This window comes from Condylura cristata, unplaced genomic scaffold (assembly GCF_000260355.1).
Source record: "Condylura cristata isolate star-nosed mole 26May11 unplaced genomic scaffold, ConCri1.0 scaffold00007, whole genome shotgun sequence".
NCBI lineage: Eukaryota > Metazoa > Chordata > Mammalia > Eulipotyphla > Talpidae > Condylura > Condylura cristata.
The window spans coordinates 52,369,358-52,394,091 of NW_004567108.1; the positions used below are offsets into that span (position 1 = coordinate 52,369,358).

The window sequence follows — 24,734 nt, forward strand, 5'->3', positions numbered from 1 at the left end:
TCAAGCCATCACCAGCCACTGTGGCATGACTTAGATCCCTTCTGGCACCTGTCACATTGTTTTATTGATGCATTATAAATTTGTTTAATATTCTATTAATATTTTCTATTAAAACCACGACTCCATGGTTTACAAGTGATGAATAAGTTCATTATGTTGTTATGAGGATTTTGTACCTTGGAGAGTTAGTATGTAATATTGGTTCTGACATTTTGGATTCAACCATACTGAAATTTGAGAGGCAGCACTATCATTTTCTTGATGCCTGACCTAAGGTAGATAATCAAAGCATCTTTGCCTCAGTTTCATCATCTGTGAGGTAGAGATGCTATTTGTGGAACTTATTTCATCGAACTGTTATGAAGACTAAATGATAGAATCAGTGTGGAACTTTTAGTGACATGTGTGTTAGCTTTTGTTTTATTTCCCAATGAGATACGTGGTGGAAGAAATGAAAGGGCAATCATTGACCAACTAATTTACTAATAATATATGTAATAGCTCATATAATCCTTTCTACAGCCTCATAAAATATGTATTGTCCTATTTTACACATGAGGAAAGTGAGTTGCCCAACATAAAAGTGCTTTGTTTTACCCTGTGAGTATCATAGGTCAGGAACCCTGGACAGCAGGCTTCTCCTTGTGAAATGGAGGTGATAATTTATATTCCAACTTCCTACTTTGTTAGGATGCCCCAAAGAACCCCATTGCCAAAAGCAGCATGATGCCCCAGCATCACCTTCTGCAATGTAAATATCTCTATAATGCCCCTGCTAGGAGTGAGAACCCTACCAAGTCTCCTTGCTAGTCCTCCCCCAAGAAAGGTGATCTGTCTTCAACCCCATGAGGTGTGAAAGAGATAATGCAAGAGGTCAGAAAAGCCTTTTGTGGTTGTTCTGACTTCCAGAGTCTTCTGCAGCTCCGCTGGCTGCAGTCAGAGTGGGTCATTTGGTTGTGAGGAAGGAAGTCCTGCAGAGTTAGACTGGGACGGAGAGGAGACCATCAGGCTGTGTTCTTCAGCTCAGACTCTAGAAGAGACTTCAGAAGTCTCAAAGGCTTCACCTGGAAGCAGTGTCTCAGCAGAGCTTTGTTGGATATGAAATTTCCTGGATTCAGTAGATGGTCCATCTACAACTGCCCTGGGCATTTTGACCTTTTGAGTCTGCTTCTTTATGAGTTAAGATCTCCTTTCATACACCAGCAAGGGGATAAACCAGGATGCACATGGCACCCACTGAGATGCTGTGGACAGAAACTGCTGAAATGTGGCTCCCTCCACAGGGTAAATAGTGCTGACTAATTTCACTTGCATCCTCAGGTTTCACCCATGTTGAAATTGACAGATTTCCTTCCTAAGGTTTTGTGATGTGCTGTTGTGTATATACACCACATTTGGGCGGGGCGGTGGAGGGAGAGGCACAACCCCATCAGTGGACACTTGGATTGTTTTCATGTCTTGGCTATTATGATATGCCATATCTAAAATAGTCAAACTCAAAGAAAGGACAGAATGGCTGCTGGGCCCTGGGATGGGGGAATAGGGAAGTGTCAGGCAAAAGACTTAAGTTTCTGATTATGCAAGATGAATAGGTTCTGGAGATCTGCTTTACAACATGGTATCTCTCAATAGCAGTACTATACCAGACACTTAGCTGTCTGTTAAGGTGGTATATGACATGTTAAGTGCACTTACCACAATTGATAAAACAAGATACTTTTTATGTAAATGAAAGGTATCAATCAGTTAAGTAATCTGAGTTTTAGTTTAGAATGATACCCTTGGTATTATTACAGAAAATATGTGGAGGAAGAGAAACTAGCTAAGAGAATTTTGAAGTAATTTGCTTGGTCTTGGTGAAAGATAACTAAGGTAGAAGGAAGGGGAAAACTTGTCTTAATTGGGTCTAAAAATGTAACTGACAGGAGAAAAAACCCTACAAATTTAAAAGACATTTTGTGTGACACAAGGGCCTTCTTAAGGAAATAAAGAACCAATGATACTTAAACCTCAGCATTTTATATTTAATATGATGAAGAATGGACAGTCGTGGGGGATGTGATATATCAGAGAGTATGAGGTAAGTGTAGTAAACTCAGGGAAACTTAGCAAGGCCTGTGTGTTAGTATTTTTCTGGGCTCCCTCTGTATTTAGAGGTGAGGATGTTCCTTTCCAGGTGTACAGGTGGCAACTCACATGTGAGGATTTTATGATCTGTTTCATGGGAGAAAGGCAGGGCCCAGGGATGGCGGTTGGAGTGATCTGCTGCTGTTTCTCAAGCTCCTTTAGTTAAAAATATTCAGTATGTCGGGCCCTCCCTGGTGGTGCAGCAGGTTAAAGCACAGCACAAAGAAGCTAAAGCCACTTCCTCATGAATTCGATCCCTGCCTGCCCTGGGGGAGATCCAGATGGCATGGCAGACCTCTCCTGACCCGCCCACTGCTCCCCTCACCAGTGTACTTCCTCCATCTGCCTGTTCTGCTCCCTACTATGTCTCTGGTGAATCCTCTCACCCTCTGCATCTCTGGCCTGTACCCCAGTTCTGTACGAATAAATAAATAAATATTTAAAAAAAATATTCAGTATGTCAATGTGACATAGTTTGGGGTAATATGGCTTAAATAACAGCAAAGACCTAGTGTAAAGGGGGTTAGAGAAAATTGGGCAAATTTGATTGGTCTTTCTGAGATTGAGTTAACTGAATTCTGCATGTGATTCACCGCCATGCATCAGGGAAGAGAAGACACCTAATGGGTGTCCCTTGAATGTATTGTGTTTGAATGATCTGGGCTTAGATGCTCGGAATTATGAATCTAGGACTAAAGAAGGAAGTTTTGAATAGAACCAAGACTTTTGCAAATAAAAGATATTAGAGATAATAGTTGAATCCAACATGGAAGTATTAAATTGAAAAATAAAGAGGCCATACAGCAAAATCTCATATTTTAAGGGGGTTGTTGGAAGGGTTGGTGGGCAAGCAAATTCATGTTAGGATCACAACATGGATCAGAAGACAGGGAATATGAAGGAGTAGGTTAGTCACTGATAATGTCTGATATTTCAGAGACAGCAAATAAAATGAGAAATCTGGAAAAAGGTGTTCAGGTTAAATATTAAGGCTGTTTTTAATGTAAGAGAAAGTGCTTTTCATACTGTGATACCAGGATATGCTACATTAAAGTGACTGTGTGGGTGAGGACAGACTGTATAGGGAACTTTTAAGAAATTGGCTAATGAAGAAGGTTTCTTGGGAAGAGAGACAGGACTGGGGACATTTGTTTTTAGATATAGTTGATACAAACATTGTAGTAAATGTGCAACATAATCATTTGCTATGTGTATATTGTGAAATGATTATCACAACTAGGTTAGCTAACATCCATCACCAGGACTGAATGTTTTACAGGTACATATTTACCAAGAGCTAATGGTGTACTGATGAAAATCTACAGAAAACAGAAATTCAAAACTGAATTTCATAGATCTTTAGTCATTTCCTCTGGTAACTAGTACCTGGGATAATTTCAGGCTATAGTAGATGCTTAGCAAATCCAGTAACATGTAAATCCCTTCAGATACTCATTTTCCCCATTACACTTTTGAATCTTTTTAACGTCTTTCTATACCTAGGATTGTGATTGTTTTCTTTTGAGTAGGAGATTTAATTCAGCAATTTTGGAACGTCATAAACAGTTATTTCAAGCATATGCTCACAAAGCACTTCACCCTCACTGTGCTTCACTGTTTGCAAGCTCTGCAGCTGGTCATTGCTAAGGAAGCATTTTTATAAGGTTTTAAATAGAATTACATTGAGTTTATGCTATTTTATTAAAGTTCTCAGATATTTCTACATTTTTGTCTCTGTTTTACTGACATCTACTTAATGATGTCATACCATTACTGAGTGTGATTTTGGGAAATGTGTTTATATAGTATATCTTTTCCAAGCATAATCCTATCCTTTCTGTTAAGAGTAACCACCACCATTTTGATTTTGTTACTTCTTTGCTTTATTTTATTGCTTTATTATCCAGGTGTGTATCCTCAATAAATAGATTAGTTTTATTTTTTCTAAAGGCATGTTTTTTTTTTGTTTTTTTTTTTATTAAAAAGTTTATTTTTACATCATTTTTCACATTTTTTTTCATCTCAATTGTAATCCCCACGAGTTTCCCATCACCAAATCACCCCTGTGCCACCACCATAGTCCCGTGCATTTCCCTCCCTTCCCCCCACCCCCGTTTTTGATCCCATTCCCCACTCCACCCCCACAGAATGTCTCTGGTCTATGGTTGTTCATTATTTTTGTTATTTTCTCGCCTGGTCCATTATACTCCTGCTATGAGTGAATCTAAAGGCATGTTTTTTAAGGCTCTTAACAACTTTTAGGATTTTCTCTCTCCCATTTCTGATTTGTCAAATAAACCAGATCATTCATCTTTTGGAGTTCACAAGCTGCATTGCTAGGTATAGTTTAACTTGTCTTCATATCCTCTGATTTACTGTAATCTGGTAATTGTATCTAGAGGACTTGGTCAATTTTACGACCCCTCCCTCTTTATATTTTTGGAAAATAGGACTTTCTAGGTCAGCTGTTTATCCTCCAGAGACACAAAATTCTGTTTTTCAGAGCTGATGATCTTTTTTTTTTTTTTTTTGAGTTGAATGCAGCAGGTGGTACAAAATGCTGAGATCCATGATTCACTAGGGATTGCAACTTAAGTATATTCTATTTCTATGATATCTTCATAAGAAATTCTAAAAAGAAAAAAAAATCCTCTTCCATTCTGTGATTACCAGTGGTACAAGTAGTGTACTTGCTTGATATTTTTCTCTTTTACTTACCACTGTTCATTTTTCTAAAGATGTCTATATAGATACTCCATAAATGAGTTGGTTCTGTTCCATGAAAATTCAGAACTACAGGGTATTTATTTAACTTCTGTCTTACATCCAATCCCTGTGCATTCTTAAAATGATTGAGAATAATAGCCTTTGTATTTCACACAAGATTACATTATACATAAAAATTCCTGTAGTAATTCCAAACAATATGATTACTGAGAGAACTATTTCTCAGATCTCTCCCCACTAGTTTTATTAGTCTTACAGTTGTGCTCTTTCTACACTCTCAAAACATATGCCACTTACATCCTTGTTAGCTAGAAAATTTAAGGAGGTTTAGATCACAGCTATAGGTTTTTGCTGTCCTGTTAATTAATGGTAGCGAAATTTTTCTTCAACTCTGCCTGTGAAAGAATAAAACGAACCAAATCTATGTTGACAGAAGACTAATTCTTCAAAAGAATTTCACATTAAGAAACGGTTGGTGGGGGGGGGGCACCCTGCTGGTGCACAGGGTTAAGATACAGAATTGTGAAGCTATCCATAGCCACTGCAGGGCCAGTTCCATCCCTGGCCAGGGAGCTGGCCCACATGGCATGACAGACCTCTCCTGTCTCGCCTGCTCTCCTCTGAGTAGCGTGTTCAGTGGATCTGCCTGTTCTGCTTCCCACTCTGCCCCTGGTAGAGCTTCTCACTATCCCTACACCCCTGCATCTCTGGCCTACACCTCAGCTCTTGTATGCATAAATGATTTTTTTTATATGTTGCTTGTCCCTGCTCTTAAATGTAACTTTCAAATCTTTTTTTTTTTTTTTTTTTTTTTAGCAGAACAGTCCAGTGTGTCAGTAGAAAAAAATATCACTTTAGAAAGACCGACTAACGTAAAACTTACATGCCAGTTTACCACATCTGGGGATTTGAATTCAGTAAATGTGACTTGGAGAAAAGGTGACAAACTACTGGAGAATAATTATTTAGTCAATGCATCAGGAAACATCCTGTATACACAATACATGTGAGTATATAAAATTTTAACTTGCATGGCTAGATGAAATTAGCTAAAATATTTTTGCTAAGAATGCTTTCCTTTGCTGTCAACTGAATGTGATGCTCTTATGCTAATTTGCATGCTTTCAGAATTGTCTCTTTTAATAGTGTAATTAATAGCTATGATTTTTTTTTTATTTTCATAAAGTTTTTTGAGCTCTAAGACCATCTTAATAACTTAAATTATTCTTAGGTTCACCGTTATTAGTAGTGAACAAATGGGAAGTTATTCCTGTTTCTTTGGAGAAGAAAAGGAACAAAGGGGCACATTTAATTTCAAAGGTCAGTACTAATAATTTACAGAGTAATAACTTCTGACTTATGATGTTCTTAGAATTCTAAATCCCCGGATTCTTAAATTATTGCAATATTAAACATAATGCAGCTGGAAGAAAGTCATGTGCTTTCCATTGAATCGAAAGTGGTGACCTTGAATGTGGAGCCTTCTAGTGCTTCTCCCTGTGGGAGGGTTTGCATCTCCCATTGTTGGCCTCTGATAGGGAACATATGTGTCCCAGAGATGGAAGAATTATCACCAACACCAAATTGAAGTTCAGCAAGCTCAGATTTATTGCACGAAAAGACTCCTGAGAACAGCAGGATGTCCTAGGGAGGACTCTCTTCCTGATAAGGTTGGGCTTCCTTTTTCTAAGCAGTCTTGGGAACTCTCTGCTATTCTGATGCTTTTCTGATGCCTCACAGCTTTTCCCCTTTGCCACAGTGTGTGAAGTGTCCACAAACTAGTGTTTGCCTCTGTGTCTTTTGGGGTCACCAGCCTTGTCAGAAAGATCTCAGTTCCCTCAGAGTTGCCCGACTTTCAGCTCCCAATTCCCAACGCAATCTGTTGTCCTCCCCCACTTTAAAGCACAGGTTTTTGTTCAAAGGATCAGGCTTCCAGATTATTTTAAATTCTACTGTCTCTGGAATTTATTTATTTAGATCTGCTCAATTCAGAGAATTTCTAGAAGCCCTGCAAGTGTCAAGTTATTCCACAACTAGACTGGGAGAGGATGGTTTCATGTTCTGTGTCAGTCTCTTCAGGATTTGGGATTTGAGATTTGGAGGAATCCATAAAATTTAAATAGTGTAGAGATGTAATAAAGTTTTCTTGCTTTTGATCTCTTCAAGGACAAACACCAGTATAATATTTCAATGTGCACTCTCAGACAAACTGTTTTACTATTGCCATCATTAAACCAAAACTTTAAAGGCCTCCACCTCATAATAGAGACTGGTAGCTTGCGCTGAATCATTATCCTCATGGAGAGCCCATCTTGTGTACTGCATCAGTGAAGCAGTGTCTGCTGGCATTTGAGAAATTCAGCCTGTTGTTGTTCAAGTATTTTGGACTTAGCTTCACATTTGTTTCCTAGGGCACATGGACAGTTTTCTCTGATTTTCCTTACTTGTGACTTGTGGATGACTGGTCTAACAGAATGTGGACACTGTCTACAAGGCCCTGCCAATAGCAGAGTGGCCAGTTTTATCATCCCTAGGGTTTGCTAGCATGTCCCATAACCCCTCTGAACTCACAGACTTGCCCTGCCACTTTCTTCTACCCTTCTTGTCTTTCCTTCCTTCTAATGAGCTAACTGAAAGGATCTTGAACAATACACACATGTACTCACTCCAAATACATCCTCCATATGTCCAACCCTACTCAGTATTTTATTGTGTTTCCCTTACATGTATAAATATGGCCTTTCCGTATTGAGGACATTCTCATTAAATATTGAGACTTGGCCCTCCCTGGTGGTGCAGCAGGTTAAAGCACAGCACTAAAAAGTTAAAGCCACTTCAGCATGAGTTTGATCACCTCCCCGGGAGTGATCCACATGGCGTGGCAGACCTTTCCAGGCCCGCCCACTGCTCCCCTCAGCATTGTCCTTTGTCAGTCAGCCTGTTCTGCACCCCACTTTGTCTCTGTGAATCCTCTCACCACCCCTGCATCTCTGGCCTGCACCCCAGTTCTGTATATATAAATAAATCTTTAAATAAAAAATACATTGGGATTTAAAGTACTTCCAAGAAATTCAACTTTAAAAATGACTCCTTTCTAAATAGCACTGATTTATCTTACTTTTAGAAATAGGGGCAGTTATGCCTGTTCAAAGTTTAAGTGTTGAGGCCTCCCTGGTGGCGCAGGAGTTAAAGACAGTGCTATCAAGCTATCACCAGCCACTGCAGCATGAGTTCGAACTCCGGCCAGGGAGCTGACCCACATGGCGCGCAGACCTCTCCTGACTGACCCCCCACTGCTCTTTTCAGCAGTGTATTTCAGTGCATCTGCCTGTTCTGTTCCCCACTCTGTCTCTGCTGAACCCTCACACCTCCCCCCCGTACCTCTGGCCTACACCCCAGAACTTGGATGCCTAAATAAATAAATCATTAAAACAACAACAACAAAGTTGAAGTGTTGAATATACTACATTTTTTTCTTACTCCATTTTAATAATATATGTAAATTATTATTTAGAAATGATCATTTTTTACCTATAATGTGATGAATAACAAAAATGCTACATTTCAATAAGCCAATAAATTAAATGCCACGTAGTATTAGAGAAGGCCTCTTGATTCCATAACTATTTGGAAATAACTAAGCTGATACAGGCTGGCATCAGAAGCACCAGTACGAGGCTAGTGGGCATTTACTTTTCCTCTTTTTATTGTTTTCTTGAAGCAGTTTAGCTCAGTTTATTAGTTTTTAATTCCCATTTAACATGAATACAACTATTAAGTATGTGCTTTATCTTAAAGGTATTTGTACAATTAATGAATTGTACTCTTCCAGCTCCTCTTTGTTAGGATAATATTCTCTGTAATTCATCTAAATTGACAATTGCATGGTTAATCATCTTATTTGAGCACAGTTTAAAAGAACCTACAGAAAATTCAGATTATAGTTCTTTAATTAATTAGACCTGTAAAGCTTATAAAATGATATATATTATCTTAAGTATTCTATTATGTTTTCTCCACATGGGTTGCTTATGGTTTTTCCTAAGGAAGATTATGTTTCCTTAGCAGCACTATGGTTAAGTGTGGATGAAACGTATATTTTGTCCTGCATTTTAACTTAGTCCAGATTTTTCTTTTTTACGATTGGCGACATGAGTCCCCTATGGTGCATGAGCCTAGATCCACAGAATAGTTTATAGGCAAAGTTCTTTCTTCTGCCTTTATGGAAGCTGTTTGATTTATTATTGCAAGGTTGTAAATGGACTTCAACAGCACTTGATTAGAACAATGCAAAAATACATGTTGACTGTGTGTGCTTGTGTGTTTGGCATCTAATGCCATTGCAGAGAACAGAGAACATAGCAAAAGAGCACACTTCAGGTTCACAATTGCTACTGTGCTGGTGATTCCTGTTCCCCCCAAAAAGATGAGTGATGGTCTATAATGTGTCTCAAAGTGGGTCACATATTCTGAGGTAGTTATGGAAAATCTCCATTACTCACCAGTGTTAAAATATCTTAGGTGAAAGACATAGGCATTTAGTTGGGAAAGGACAAGTAATAGGACATGAAAGTTTTGGGAAGTTATATGAGATTTGGATGGTATCAAGTGCTTTTACAACCATGCTTGGCCTAGGATGGAGTATGGAGGGGCAGTGTAATCAAACTAGTTAGTGGAACATATGCAAATGTGGAGGAGTATAACTATAACCCCAACATTATAAATAAAAAAAACTTTCCCTAATTTGCTAATGCCTAAATATCTTGGCACTTAGTTCTTCTTCTTCTTTTTATTTTTTAAACCACAAATATGTCAATATAATCGCCAACCTTACTACTTCACAGGGCTTTCACTTTCACATAGGCTTGCATTTTAAGATGCATAGATTTTAAACCCACCTACCTAGGTATTAACTTGAATCAGCAATTTGACTATCTTCAACCCTGGATTCTTCTAACCACAAAGACTCTCTTTGTATTTTTATTTTACCCAAAGTTCCACAGAGTTAATAGGGCATCTTAGAATACTGTATCACTGCCATTAAATTCATAATTATTTCCAGAATCAGCAGTGACCGAGAACCCACTGTAACCTCAGTTGGTTTAAATAGGAGCAGTTTAAACAAAGTTCTCTGTTTAGTGCCTTTTGCAGTTTAGACCCATACTGCTGTTAGTGACATACAGAGCAGTGGTTAATATCATCTTGACCATTCTGGAGGGCATGGTCAAGAAAACAGAAGAGATGAGAGGAAAAACAGAATTTTGGTTTTACTTCTCTGACATCCCTCAGTTACTGTCAGCAATCTGTTGTACATACCCTGATCTCAGCATTTAATTGGGATGGTTCAGAAGCCATGTGTTCCCCACCCACACTATAAGATTTTCTTGAAGTTGATCAGCTATGCTTCCCAAATCTGTGACTTTTGTGTCTAACTGGAAAAAAAAATATATTTTCTGCCATGTCCCCTCCCCTCCCCCCAGATGTATCTGGCTTCTACTTTGATTCTTAGCCTGTGGTCTAATTTCAGTATTTTAGTAATATTTCAACAGTTTTTCCTGCTAAAGCATGACACGATTCCCAGAAAGGAGTATGCTGTTTTTGTGAAATAGGATACCAAGGAGATCACCAGTCTGGGAAAGCAGTAACTGCCCCTAACTGGTGTCCAGCACAGCAGTTGCAAAGTCTACCTCCAAAGAAGAGTTTGTTTTAAGGTGCCCTAGTCTGGCTCTAGAAAAACCTGCAGCCACGCTTCACAATTTCACAACCTATGTAAATCAAACCATGTTGTATGCTTTAAACTTTAAGGAAAATAATTTAATGTAAACTAGTTTGTATGTGTTAATCCTTGATTATGTAGTTGATTATGTTTATCCTTAATCTGGGACTATTTATCCTTGGTCACTTTTCTGCCAAGACATGAAAAATGGAAATACAAGGTTGTAATGAAGAGGCATTTTATGAGTGGAAGTAGAAATACATGAGTCGTAAAAGGATTCATGTGAGAACTGTTGTGATCTTTGAGAGTTGTCCTTCCCTTTTCGTTCAGAGACAAAACTCACACCAATAAAATAGTCTGGTGGGGAAAAAAGCAGTGCTGAAAATACATGTGTTAAACCTCTCAATGTGGAACTCAAGAAGTGTGGCTCTGCTCCATCTGAGGCTTGGAAGAAACCATATGACTTCAGAAAAGACTCTCTGTCTTAGCCAAACTCGAATCCCTTCTTAATTGCAGGTCTCTAGTTGATGACTCTTTCAGAGTAGGGTTGATCTTTCCAAGTGAGTCTTTCCCTCAGGTGGTTCTGTGTTTTCATGTTTTGCTTAATAATGAAACCTCCCCAGGGATTGAAAATACTGAAATGAAGAATGATTAGAGAGCAGTATTGAGCTGATAGATCAGTAGTGTTTGGTCAGGAGATCCAAGAATAGCTTCATTCTCACTGGATCATCATTCCTTTTCACAGCAAAATCTTGTCTATGGAAATAACCACAAAAGGGAAACTGAAGCAAAGTATAACACTTGATTTTTGGCCAGGCCTGCTGAACTCCCTGGGAGATTTGACCACATGAATAACTTTTCTTTCTTCAACAAGTTCTTAGAAAATTTAAAACCAATTGTCTGTTCTTCCATAGTCCAACCCCAGTTTGGCACTTACTGTAGATAGAGTATGCACAGAAAAATAGTTGAACTTGGGGCTGAGTTATTTATACCTCCACATTCTCAAAACAGAACTCAGCAATGTCCCAGGACATGACCAATCTGGGATAATCCTCTCTAAGGCTGAGTGAAATGAGAGATTGAATGAGAACAGGAAATTTATATTGAGGTCAGTGGGGACTTTAGTCCATGGACCACTGCCCAGTCTTCCGTGGCCACTGCTTCCAGTGTGTAGTGAGAAATCTAGCTGCACCATAAGAAAATGATATGGAATAAAATGTTCTATGATTCAGCCTAATTTAGGCCTTTACCATTTTAACATTTAAAATTATCGTCTTGTTTCTCAAGAACTTAAAATACAGTTATGTTAATATCAAGACAGATGGTTCAGCTATTCTCTTGGATCTCATAGTTGCTTCCAGTTTTTCACATATTGGTTGTTTTCCTCCATTAGAGTTATGTCAGGGTCTACAAGTGAGCCTTGAAAGAGTAGCCAAAGATAAAAGAAATTAAACCAAACTCTAATAAAAGTAGTTGGATGTAATAGTGCAGAACATTTATGTGAGGAACATCCTCTTTTTTTTTTTTTTTAAGTCATTTGGATTGTACTCTTCATTAAAAAATTTAGCTCATGGTCCTGTCAAAGTATTACTTGTTTTATTCTTGTAAAAACCAGCATGTTGTAAATGTTCCATTTCCTTTCTATTCTTAGGTTTTATAATAACTTGTAAAGTTCCATTTACTATATAGGTCTGGAAACAAGATTTATTTTTAACTATTTAACCAGTTTCATTTCTTGTATGGCAAGTAACATGGGCAACCCAATGAAATTCAGTAGCATTAAAGCTGTAATTCTAATTTAGATACTTCTTGGATATGAGTCATTGTCACACCTTCAGAAACACATGACCTGACATTTGAAATGGACACGTGTTAACTACATGTTAATATCACGTAACACTTGGTGACCAGTAGGGGAACACTAGTAGCCTCTCAAAAGGACTGCTCAAAATCTCTTCTGGCAAAGTCAGCTCACCCATTTTTTCCTTCTTGGATGGTTGCATTCAAGGTGCCAGGCAGGACCACACAGTTATGTTACTAGGATGGGTGGGGTTCTCACCAGTCTTCCCAGTCTTTGTGGGAGGGAAGAGGAATCTAGGGTGAGACCCACAGGTGTTATAATTACCAGCGTTGCATGAAGTTGCCAAGATGACTGCTGCCATCTTTAAGAATCAATCTGAAATATCTTATTCTCCTTTAAATACTGTAACAGTAGCCAGCAGATTCCTTATGGTTCATACATTTTTCAGCCATATGTTACTGTGTCTCTGGGCATGTGAGTTGTGCTTGGACCTTTTACGGATGTCTTCTCTGGTTCCTCTAATTTTTAGATTCTTCCGGGTATTTTCCCCACCAGCCCTCACTGCCAGTAACCTAGGGACTCATCTCTGCTGTGCAGAATGGAAAGGTTGGAGTGTTTAATGCAGGCCATACCCTCTCTTGCTCTCAGGCCAAAGTTCTATTCATTTAGAATCTCCCCCTCCCCCTCACCCCAGCAGTGCATCTCCAGTGGATTTCTTCCTCAGCGTGACCTTATTTCTCTTTCCTGTTCTTTATTGTTCTGTTCTTTTATCCCTTGTAGGGCCTTTATTTGACCAATTTTCAGGTCTACTTTCCAGTAAATTAGAGTAGTTGTAGATTTGTTGTGTTTATGATAGGAGGTGAGTTTAGATTCTCCCTACTGTGTAATCTTTACCCCAAAACCCCAAAGTTTCTGATCCAAATGACCCAAAACATGTAACAGTTTATTACAACACTTGTAGCAGACTCATAGTAGACTTATTTCAGGCAATAATATTGAACTGTCTTTCTACTACTCTTGCCATTATGGTACATATCCTGCCCACCATAAATAGTTTCACTTTATATAGAACTAAAACTGCATAGAGAAAATCATAGTAATAGGGAAAGGAGAAATTATCTTCAATGTGAATACATTCCCCCCATTCATACTCTTTCAATAACACGTTTTTCTAAATTTTCCTTAGTACCTGAACTTAGTGGAAAAAATAAACCATTGATCACTTATGTGGGGGATTCAGCTATCTTGAAATGTAAATGTCAAGATTGTTTTCCTTTAAACTGGACCTGGTACAGTAGCAATGACAGTGTACAGGTAAGACCATGTTTCCTTCATTTGAAGCAACAAAATAAAATCTTTCATTAATAATATGCTTATAGAAGACAGAATTTCTAGGCATATTTCTATTTCTATTAAGAACAATGATCAAGGGAACTATCATTGATGTCTCTAGCATCTTACAAAATACTCAATGCTTCATTATTAAATTGTCTTTTTAGACTTAACAACTTATTTAAATTATTTGAAATGAAGTTAAAATTCATTTTTAGTTGATGAGTTTAAAAATAACCCCATCAAAAAAATTTCCCCTTGTATTCCATAAAAGTAAGTAGGAAAAAAAAATACAGTTTTCTTTACCTGCTTCTGTCTTTGGAAACCTTTGTGGGTACAGTGCAATGACACCATTTGAAAAAAAAAAAAGAATGAAATTTGCATGACTTAAACTTAGGTCTTGTGTTCCATTAGTCAGTGTCTGACCTCTTTTGGCCTTCCAGAGAACAACGAGAAGCCAAATGAACTTGAATTTCTCTTAAAATGAACTTGAATTTCTCTTAAAGAATTAATGGCTATTCAAAGAGCTGATATTAAGAAAAACATCAGAATTCAGTAAATCACTTCTAATTTCCTTTCTTTTTCCAAAACAGGAAAATTTAGAACATTGTCCATTAGGGGATACCCTTTTATTGCTCTGGAATTAATAAATATTGAAATGAAAATTCTATACAGCAAGCTGAGTTTTAGGACTAATAGCTCGAGCCAGAGTAGATCTTGCAATTGAATATTTATTCAATTCCTGGGCCCTCCCTGGTGACACAGCAGACTAAAGCATGGCACTATGAAGCTCTCCAAAGCCACTGCAGCACAAGTTCCACCCACGGCTAGGGAGCTGACTCACATGGCGTGGCAGACCTCTCCTGACCTGCCCACTCCTCCCCTCAGCGGTTTATTTCAGTAGATCTGCCTGTTCTGTTCTTCACTGTCTCTAGTGAATCCTCTCACCTCCCCATACCTTTGGCCTTTACCACAATTCTATATGCATAAATAAATAAATCTCTTAAAAAAAACTCACCATTGAAAAATTCAATTCTTCATAAACAAAATTGGTGCTACCTTAGACTATTGAAGGAAGACAGAGGAAGGATATAAAAGGGTGAGTGACTGGTTCTATGGTAACACAGGTTTATTTTTCAAAGAAATAACTTCAAAATCACTACAAATAGACTAACTGAATACGTCTGCTTATCTTTTTATTGCTTAGACAAAGGGATCATTGTATACATGTACATATTTTCAAAAACATATAAATTTGTAGAACCAAATATCAATTATGATATTTGAAATACATAGCCTAAAATATTTGTGCTTAAAATATATTAGCCAAAAAAATTAACTTTAATGATTTTAAATGTTTGGCTTTCTCTCTATTAATACTGATTTTCTTTTAATTTGACCCTAAGAATGAGTTATATTAGCATGTAAAAAAAAAGTATAGAAGACAATATAGGTCACAACTTGAAATCAAAGTCTTTTTAACCAGTTGATCCAGGTGATAAGAATCACCTGAAGTGGGTACATACAGTGCCTTTACTGGTCAGTTCTGATTAGAGAGAACACACATTTGTAACAAGCATGTCAGAGAATGCTATGCACATGGAGACAGGTTCTATCACTCACAGACAGTTCTTCATCAAATAACCTTCTAGAATATTTGTGTGCATTGTTACCATTTATTGAGTAGTGCAATTGAATAATAGAACAGAGAAGACGTTAGCAGAGGAGAATGCATTTAAGTAAAATAGGTTAAATTACTTAGGCTCCAAATGGTTTTGTACGGCTCTTTAGAGGCTGGAGGAAATTCAGAGGAATCTTAGACATAAGTTTGCCTGAGAAATTCAGATAGGAAAGAAGATTTGCAGACCACCACATATGCCAGCATCACAGGAGATTCTGCCATTTCTCCTACATCAGCTTCAAAGACCTGAAGAGTTCATTGAGAGTGCATGTGTGTGTGTGTGTGTAGAAGCACTGGGGTGTAGGCCAGAGGTGTGGGGAATGAGAGGATTCACCAATAATCAAATTAGTAAATGTCTGTATTTGTGAAGGAGAAAATGCATTGACAGCTAATCAGGGGTTAAAATCTAACAGCCAGGTGACTGGGCTTTATCTGAAATTTTAATCATTTTATCATATTTACTCATAATGATCTACAACCTGTGGTTTAAAACATTTAGTGCTAGGTACATAAGGCAAAGTAAACATGCAGAAAATCTTAATGCAGAAGTCCTTGCTACCTCTGAAAATCAAACTCTGATGAAGCTTGAGCTATCTTATATATAACTTCACAAATATGCCTTTTTCTAGTGTGCATTTTTCCTGGCACTATTTTAAAGCTTTTGCTCAAATACTAGATCATTTAGTTCATATATAATTTATACATTTTTAGGGGCCTCCCTGGTGATGCAGGGGTTAGAGACAGTGCTATCAAGCTACTGCCAGCTATCAGAGCAGAATTCAATCCCTGGCCGGCCAGGGAGCTGACCCACATGGTGCCACAGATCTCTCCTGTCTTACCCACTGCTCCCCTCAGCAGTGGATTTTAGTAGATCCACCTGTTCTGCTCCTCACTCTGTCTGGTAAATCCTCTCACTGCCCCCTTCACTCTGGCTTGCACCCCAGTACTTGTATGCATAAATAATTTTTTTAAACTATGCATTTTTATATTTGTTAGTCTTATACCTAGCTATATAACTTTGGTGATATTTTATGCAATTTGATAGGGATGGACATACATTTTTTAATTCAAATAATATTCTTATTTTCCATGCTATAATTTCTTATAATTTATTTTAACTAAGGTAGTATTGGGTGCCACCATAGTGCACGCATCACCAATTCACCCATTTTAATGTCTTTTTATAATAGGTTCCCATTGATGTCCACATGACTGATAAGTATGTTCTCAATGCAACAAATGCTAATGAAACATGGCTCAAGATAATGCAGCTTTCGGAGGAGGATCAGGGAACTTACTGGTGCCGCGCAATATTTCACTTAGGTGAAAGCGAAGGCCATATGGAACTTGTTGTGCTGAGCTACTTGGTGCCCCTCAAACCCTTTCTTGCCATAGCCGCTGAGGTGGTTCTTTTAGTGACTATTATTCTGCTTTGTGAAGTATACACCCAAAAGAAAAAGACGCATGCAGGTATGTGTTCTTTTTTAGGCAATGTTCATACGTAATGAGTTCCTATATTAAAGTAGTTTTACATTTTTTTTTTTGAAAAAAATATAACTATATTTTTTAATTTGCTGTCGTATTTACATTAATATCAATGGTGGTAATGAGCTCTGAGTATGTATCTATGGTCTTTCAATTTCAACATCTAAAATCTTTTAGCATTTTTTCCCCGTCCCTACACTTTTTTCAACTTTATAGGGAGGTTACCATCACACGAATTAGTTAAGAAGTGTGTTGGCCCTAGAATGTTAGAAAATTCTATTTTAGTTTAATATAAAATATCTCAAAGGCAAACAATTCCTTCACTTAGTTATATTTTATCAAACATTTGGAGTTCTCATTGAAAGGACTTTGTCTAGTCCATTTCCCACTTCTTTGCCTGTGCCTGATGGATTGCTGATTGAGAAACATAGCTTCCGATTTCTGTAAGGAAATCTACTTCATATTCTTTATTCTTTCCTAAATTTGTGCTAATATTTTTAGAATTTTAAATACTTACAAATCAAGCATTTCTGCTTTTGAAAGTCCCAGACAATAACCTGTTCTGGTGCCAAAAACACAGGTCAGGTCTTTAGAGCAGGAACAGGGGGATGTCGTGGGGATGTCACTGTCTGATATATTAATTTCTTGTTCATTTCAAAGAGGGATAGACTCACACTGCATTCTTCACTGAGGGGGAAAGTTGAATTGAGCCTACATATTGCATAAGAATTATAAGCCAGTTCTAACAGAACTCTTGTTTTTGTTACACAGATGATGGGAAAGAATTTGAACAAATTGAACAGCTGTAAGTACTCTACTTTACAGATTAATTTTATTTTTTATAAAATACAGATAAATGTAAAGTTTAATATGGTGCTTATAATTAGAGGGGGGAAAGCACAAGAGTATATTTTCAAGCTTTTTGTACATGTCCATGCTGTCTGCTGATGGTGATACAGTGCACGTCCAGTACTTAATACTTTCACTCCTCTGTGCCTTAGTTTTATCCTCAATAAGATGGGTTTATGATATTTGATGTTTGTGATGCTGGATTAAACAGTATGTTTCTGCAAAGGCTCATCATAGGCATTGTTGCAAAGAATGGTATTTGGTAACTATATGGAAATATTCATTCAAATGATGATTCTGATTCCTAGCTATATTTCTGATAATTTATGGTGCTCCTTTAAACCACAGTTGCTCAGATGCTACTGGATCTCCTGGATCAAATCCAGATGGCTTCTGGGCATCTCCATTTCTTTAAAATGTCTTTTTTAAAGAATGCTAGTTCTTAGTCAAATTAAAAATCACTAACGAGATTCTATTACCCTTCATTTTGGAGAGAAGACAAACTTGGCCACTCCTTCTCTTATGGTCCTTTGTTTAGAGTTGAATATGGGAGCAGAGTTGAGAATAAAATTAATAGGGATGTAATTTGGTTTGGTAAAGCTGAGGTTTGTCACGCCTTCCAAGCCAGAAAACTGTATGATGGAGGGCCTCACAGCTGAGATCAAAATCCAAGTAAGAGCCAGGCTCAGGGGACCAGGAAAATGAGAGCAGATAAAAGAGGCTGAAAGAAAGCTAGGACATGGGAAGCTTTAGCAACTGTGACCAGTGCACAAAAGGCATTTGATGTTTCTTCAGCCAGTAGGAGGTCTGAGGTGTGAGTATGGTGACCACGATTAAGAGTAGGATGCCTAGTTACCATTTAGATATTCTTAGGCGTTAGAGTTATTTTGACATAATTCACATTCTTAATAAATCAGCAAAATAAGAGCTTCAAAATTGAGGACATTGAATAATTATATGAGGAGTTTCATAATCCCAGTCAGGAAAAAATAAAGAAACTTTGTCTACAAATCATAGGTCTCATAGTTGAAAGGAAATTACACCTCTTTTTAGACATCTTGGCTTTTATGTATATATCATTCTTCATTTTGTACATTTTTTATCTCGTTTATTGTCGTCCCAGTGGATTTCCCATCACCATTTCCCCCATGTGCCATCACCATAGTCCTGTGTGCTCTTCCTGCCTCAATTTTGACCTGTTCCCTCCCCACCCTGTAGAAGGTCTATGGTTTATAGTTGTTTGCTGATTTTTGTATTTATTACAGTTGTTTTATTTTTCTGATTCCTTCTACTCCTGCTATGAATGAAACCATATTTCATATTTTTCTTTTTCTTTTCTGGCTTATTTCACTAAGCATGATCCCCTCCAGCTCCATCCACATTGCCACAAATGGCATGAGTTTATCTTTTTTGATTTTTGATCCATTGTGTATATGTACCACATCTTCTTGATCCAGTCATCTTTTTTTGGGCATTTGGGTTAATTCCACATCTTCCCTATTGTAAATAGGGCAGCAGTAAACATAGGGGTGCAGTTGTCCTTTTGAATGAATGTTTTTGTGTTGGACATCTTGTTTATATTGACTTGGACTTGTTATTTCCCTGGGACCCATGTATTGACACCCATTCTTTTACATAAGAGGCATATGGACACTGAATCTTTCAGTTACAGTCACAGCCCTCACCAGTTTTATCTCTCTTCCCAGCTCTGCCTGCCTTTCTTCTGACCATTATTCCTCTGTGGAAGTTTCTTTGGTCTCAGCATTCTATTTAGGGCACTCTCTGGTGGATTGTGCCTGAACAGTGAGGTGCAGACTGTCAGTTCTTAATAATTTAGAGTCCATTTATTTATTCCTTTTAAAAATATTTAAAACATAGTTTTTCTAGGCTGCCTTAAAATTATGTCAAAATGATTCAATTTGTAATATAATGAATTAATTCTTTTTGAAAATTGGAATACTGTGGAGCCTTTCCTCCATCCTGTACAGAGATCACTGACAGTTTCAGTTTTCTGATCTTTACGTTATCTCAAATCCTTGAAGTTAATTTAAGTATCACAGGCACTTGAGCTCATTTAAAGCAACCCTTTATCAATGTGCTTGGAATTTTCACTTGGGAGATACATTTTGCTTGATAAAAAAATATTTCCAAAAGAATATTCTGATATTATCAGCATATTTTGATATCATGTCTATGTGTGTGTTTAAATATCAGTGATTCATAGTTCCTTGGTAAAATGATCTTTAAAAATAATACTAAACACATAGATGGTGGGTGTGGTGTGGTAACCTACATCTGAAGAGGTGTCACTCTACTCTCTAAATCAGTGCTGTAAATCAACTTTACCTTAGTAAAAATAATACAATGAAGAAATAGTACTGTACACACAGCATTAGAACAAGCTTGTCACTCCAGTTCAATGAGAAACTCTCTGTTATCCGATCCACTTTCTCAGTTATCTGAATTCACACAGACTTGCCCACACACCCTTTCTGCATAAGACAGCAGATGTTTGTCACTGCCCAAGGAGTGGCCTCAACAAGGTCAGCATCAGTTGTACAACAGTTTTAGAAAGAGTGTGACAGTTTTAGAAAGTTGTGTGACCTGCTACCCATGGTGTAGATGATGTACTGACTTAATTTTATACCGTGTTAAGTATCTAGCATTTTTTATTTTTTGTACAGGAAATCTGATGACAGCAATGGCGTAGAAAATAATGCTACCAGACATAGAAAAAATGTAAGTTACTTCTAAAATGGTACTACAAATAAAAGATAAAGTCCCTTAGCCATAGACCATTAATCCAGCATCTTTTCCCCCCATTTTTCTTGAAAAATCTCTTCATTTTCTATGTGCTTGAATATGCTTATTTATATTAATATAGGAGGAACAGAGTTAAAAGCATTCTGCCCCTCCGTAGGCCATGCAGTGGTCAAGCTAATAGTAATTTTACTGCACTGCCTATAGATTTTGTTTGTCACCACAGGTTATTGTCTTTTATAACTTCTTGTGTATTTTTTTTTCCTCAAATTTTCTATATTCCCCTATTTTATTCTCATTTATTCATATATATATATAGATGTATGTGTGTATATGAATATATATACACATACATATATACAATATATATACAATATACATATATGTATATATGAATATATATACACATACATATATACAATATATATACAATACACACACACACACACATATATGTCTATATATATGTATGAGTAAATGAGAATAAAATAGGGGAATATAGAAAATTTGAGAAAAAATACACAAGAAGTTATAAAAGACAATAACCTGTGGTGACAAGCAAAATCTCTCTATGTGTGTGTGTACATATATATATGTATGTGCATATATACATATACACACATATATACAGATCATATATGTATATATACAGATCATGTATGTATACACACATGTATATGCACACATACATATATCTGACTTTATATATATATATATATATATATATAATATATATATAATGACTTTACTAACTTACTGGTTAGAATAACCCTATTCACAAGACATTAAGAGCTCTTGTTGACAGCAGTTTGGTTTTGTCCTCAGCATTTTTTTTTCTTTGCTTTGCTAAGGTGGTAATAAGTTATTGTGAAATAGCTAGGACATGCTAATTAAGTTTCATTATGCTTTTTTAAACCCAGGAGCCTGTGAGCCAGTGAATGAGGAACAGCATGTCAAGAATTATGGGAATATACACAGAGAGTTTGTATTTCAGCTTTGCTTATGATTCCTATTAAGAGCATCATTTTTTTTTTTATTTTTTAAAAGGACTCAGTTTATGCAACGTGGTTAGCAATAGTTTTGTAAATATGTGCTACTTCAGATCTAAAGATATGTTTTCATTCAGTAATTATTTTACAGTAAAGCAAAGTGGATACATTAAATATGTTCTATAATGAACTATAATCCAGAATACTTCGTTTCTTCCTGGTTCCCAAGGGACACACAGAATGGACACCAGCAAAACTGGATAGTAGTTATTATACCAAAGGGTATGCAATACCTGTTTATAACCAAATAATTTATTACAAAGAAAGCCTTTACCATTTGTCTTAAAACATTTTCATTCTTAATCATGCTTATCCTATGTATAGAATAAGGATTTTTATGTAGAGTTCATCCTCCCGCCATATTGAAGCCAAACATCTTCACTAGGAAATGAATATTTTCTGCCTTTGCTAATGATGGTTAATCCAAAGTCTCTAAGAAAAATTAATCTTTTTCCCAGTTTTTATTTTATTTGAGCTGCTTTTCCACACCAAACTAAACTGCTTCTGGGTCCTTGTGTAGAACATTTTGGAAAAACCATGGGTTTGGTTTAAGACAAGGAAATAGTCATATATTTGTCCAAAGCTGTACAGCATGCGGGTTGCGAAGTCATCGTAGCACTGTTCCGGCTGCTGCTCTCCTCCATGGTTTCCTGGTATCTTTGATTTGATACTTCATTTGCTGGTATCTGGCAAGATGGATATTTAAAACTGCATCAATAGTGCTTTATAACACTAATTGCTTTGTCTGAAATCCAGAAACACTGAAATAATTATATGTTGCTACAAATGCCTAAGACCTTTCTTTAAAAATAATATAGTTTCTCTTGCATTGATCACTGAAAAACTTGTCATAACCAAATCAGGTGAAGACTGAGTGAACATGAAAAGTTGTGGTTGACTTTGAATGGAGTATTAAAATCATGCTGCAGGATTTTAGAGTAGGTTGAGGACAACGATGTAAAACCAGCTTTGTGGCCTTGAGCTACTGGGTCCAGCATCCCACTGTTTATAGTGCAACAGAAGCAAAGGGGAAAGAGCTTGGGGTAGTGGTGAGGAATCCACAGTTCTTAGTGATGAGGGAAGTCAAGTTTGGAAAAGAGTGCAGTGCTTTAAAAAAAATGAATTTTCATGTTGTACTGGCTGAGAAAATTGCAAAATACAATGTTTATTGGTGGAGAAAATTATCACCTATGTGGAATCTTAACCAATGTTAAAAATACTACTTGTATGAAGATTACATATAAAGTAGTAGCTTGGAAACTGCTCATTTTTTGGTTGCGGTATTTTGTTTAAAGTGTGTTAACTAAGCATACAAGTTTTATTCAACTAGTATATATCTCTTTAGTAATGGCAGATTTTATTTTATTCTTGATCTCAGAGCCATAAGCAATGCATTTGTTTTGGTTCAGTTCATTATTAACTTGATAAAATTAACTTTGATAATGTATATGGTGGCAGGCAACCCATCAGTTCACTTAATGCAAACTATTTGAATTATTGAAAATGTAGTCACACTTGCTATTTGACTAGGTCTAATTCAAACTAGTGTATTTGTTAGTGGCTACAAAACCAATTTCTAGCTCATTTGCAGTATGCAGCTTTCCATTTGGTACCACTATTTAGACTAAATCCTTTTCAAACAAGAAAAAATTGCTGCCCCAAGGTAAAATAATCTGAAATATTTATATAGTAAATTGAATTCTTAAGTGGCAATTCTTGCTATTTTTCCTATCAAAGGCAATTTATTTGAGTAACTATTTCAAGCAGTAAAAGGACTCAGACAATTAAAGTCGAATTTTGGCTTTTCAGAGTCTCTCTGGAGGACTTCTAGAAATTACTGCATCACAGTTAGATTAAAAATGGAATGCTACCATTAACTAATCTCATAGGGATGATAAATGGATGAACAGCCAATTGTAAATTGATTAAAAATACTAAGCAAGCAGAAAAACTGAAGCAGGCAAGCTATTCCATATTTATATTTTAGATCCCTGGGGAAATTCTATTAATCTTTCCAGCTAACAGAGATTCGCAGCATAAGTCGATTAATGACGTCTTATTATTTCCAGATACTTTCATATTAAGTTTATACTCTAATATAAATCTCCCTTTGTAGTCTTCATTTTCTTCAGCATCTCATTACTCAAGCCAAATTCTAGAATTCATTGTGATTTTCTTCCCCTTTATTAACTAATGCTTTTAGTAATCATGAAGCTCTTCCCAGTAGCTCATTAATCTAGCCCATTGTTTTCCCCACTCTGCCTTTGTCAGCTACCAGAGCTAAGGTACTGATTGTCCTACCTCAGTCTCTCACCTATTATTCTCATTGTTGCTCAAATCATGTTTCTAAAATACCAATCTCACTATTTAACTTGATGTGATGAAGTCTATGTCAAACCTCTGCAGATTCATCTATGCCTTTTCTTAATATGCTAGATTCCAAATCGCAAATCTCTCTCCAATGTCTGACTTACCATTGACAGATAAGAGATTCAGTGCAGAAACTCAATTCCCTGTGGTCTAGCACACTGACTTACTGAAGCTTAGCTGTTAAGACTTTAATCTGATGTTACTTCGTCTTACTGATCTTTCATATCCTGTGGGGGTTGCGGCATCTATGTGCTCAAATAACTCAACATTTCTTTCTGTTTATCTCCCTCTATTATAAATATACATCTGTCTCCTTCTTGGTGTCTGCCTTTTATTTCTGTGCCCTGTACCTAGCACAGAGAAGGAAATACTAGTGATATTATGAAATGTGTGTTGAATAAAGAAATTGATAAATAAAATTCATAAGTTGCTACTTATTTTTAGAATGACAATTCAAATTGTGGTATCAGAAACGACACAAAATATTTTAGAATTTTATGACTTCAATGTTTCTGTTACTTTGAAAAACAGTAATAGAATAAAATTTCTTATCAATATTAGTGTGTTAACAGAAGGGAGTTTTCATTCTAAAACTATTACACAGGGTATCTCGCTTTCAACTTATTTGACTTCCTTTTTTCCTCTATTTTCATAGACATTACAAATAGTAACCTTATTTATATCCTTTACTTTAGTGTTATAATATGTTGATTTTAAATACAAAGAATTTTGGCATTTGGGGTCCTTTGTATCGTACTATACCAAAAAAATTATATTTATGCTTTTTCCACTGATTTCTCATGTCTCCTTGCTGCCAATACTGATAATAGCTTCAAT

General features: G+C 36.6%; 1 protein-coding gene across 2 annotated transcripts in view; it reads left to right on the plus strand.

Annotated features, from left to right (window-relative positions):
- Positions 1–24,214, plus strand: part of EMB (embigin) — a 37,446-nt gene extending 13,232 nt beyond the window's left edge. Inside the window, exons 3-9 of one of the 2 annotated variants that reach the window (XM_012721920.1) lie at positions 5,674–5,860; positions 6,086–6,174; positions 13,558–13,685; positions 16,575–16,854; positions 17,641–17,674; positions 20,403–20,457; positions 21,399–24,214. In XM_012721920.1, the coding sequence (XP_012577374.1) occupies positions 5,674–5,860; positions 6,086–6,174; positions 13,558–13,685; positions 16,575–16,854; positions 17,641–17,674; positions 20,403–20,457; positions 21,399–21,416 (791 nt within the window). In that variant the 3' untranslated portion in view covers positions 21,417–24,214. Of the gene's footprint in view, positions 1–5,670; positions 5,861–6,085; positions 6,175–13,557; positions 13,686–16,574; positions 16,855–17,640; positions 17,675–20,402; positions 20,458–21,398 lie in introns of both variants that reach the window. The other variant, XM_012721919.1, reaches the window with a different exon arrangement.
- The last annotated feature ends 520 nt before the right edge of the window (positions 24,215–24,734 follow it).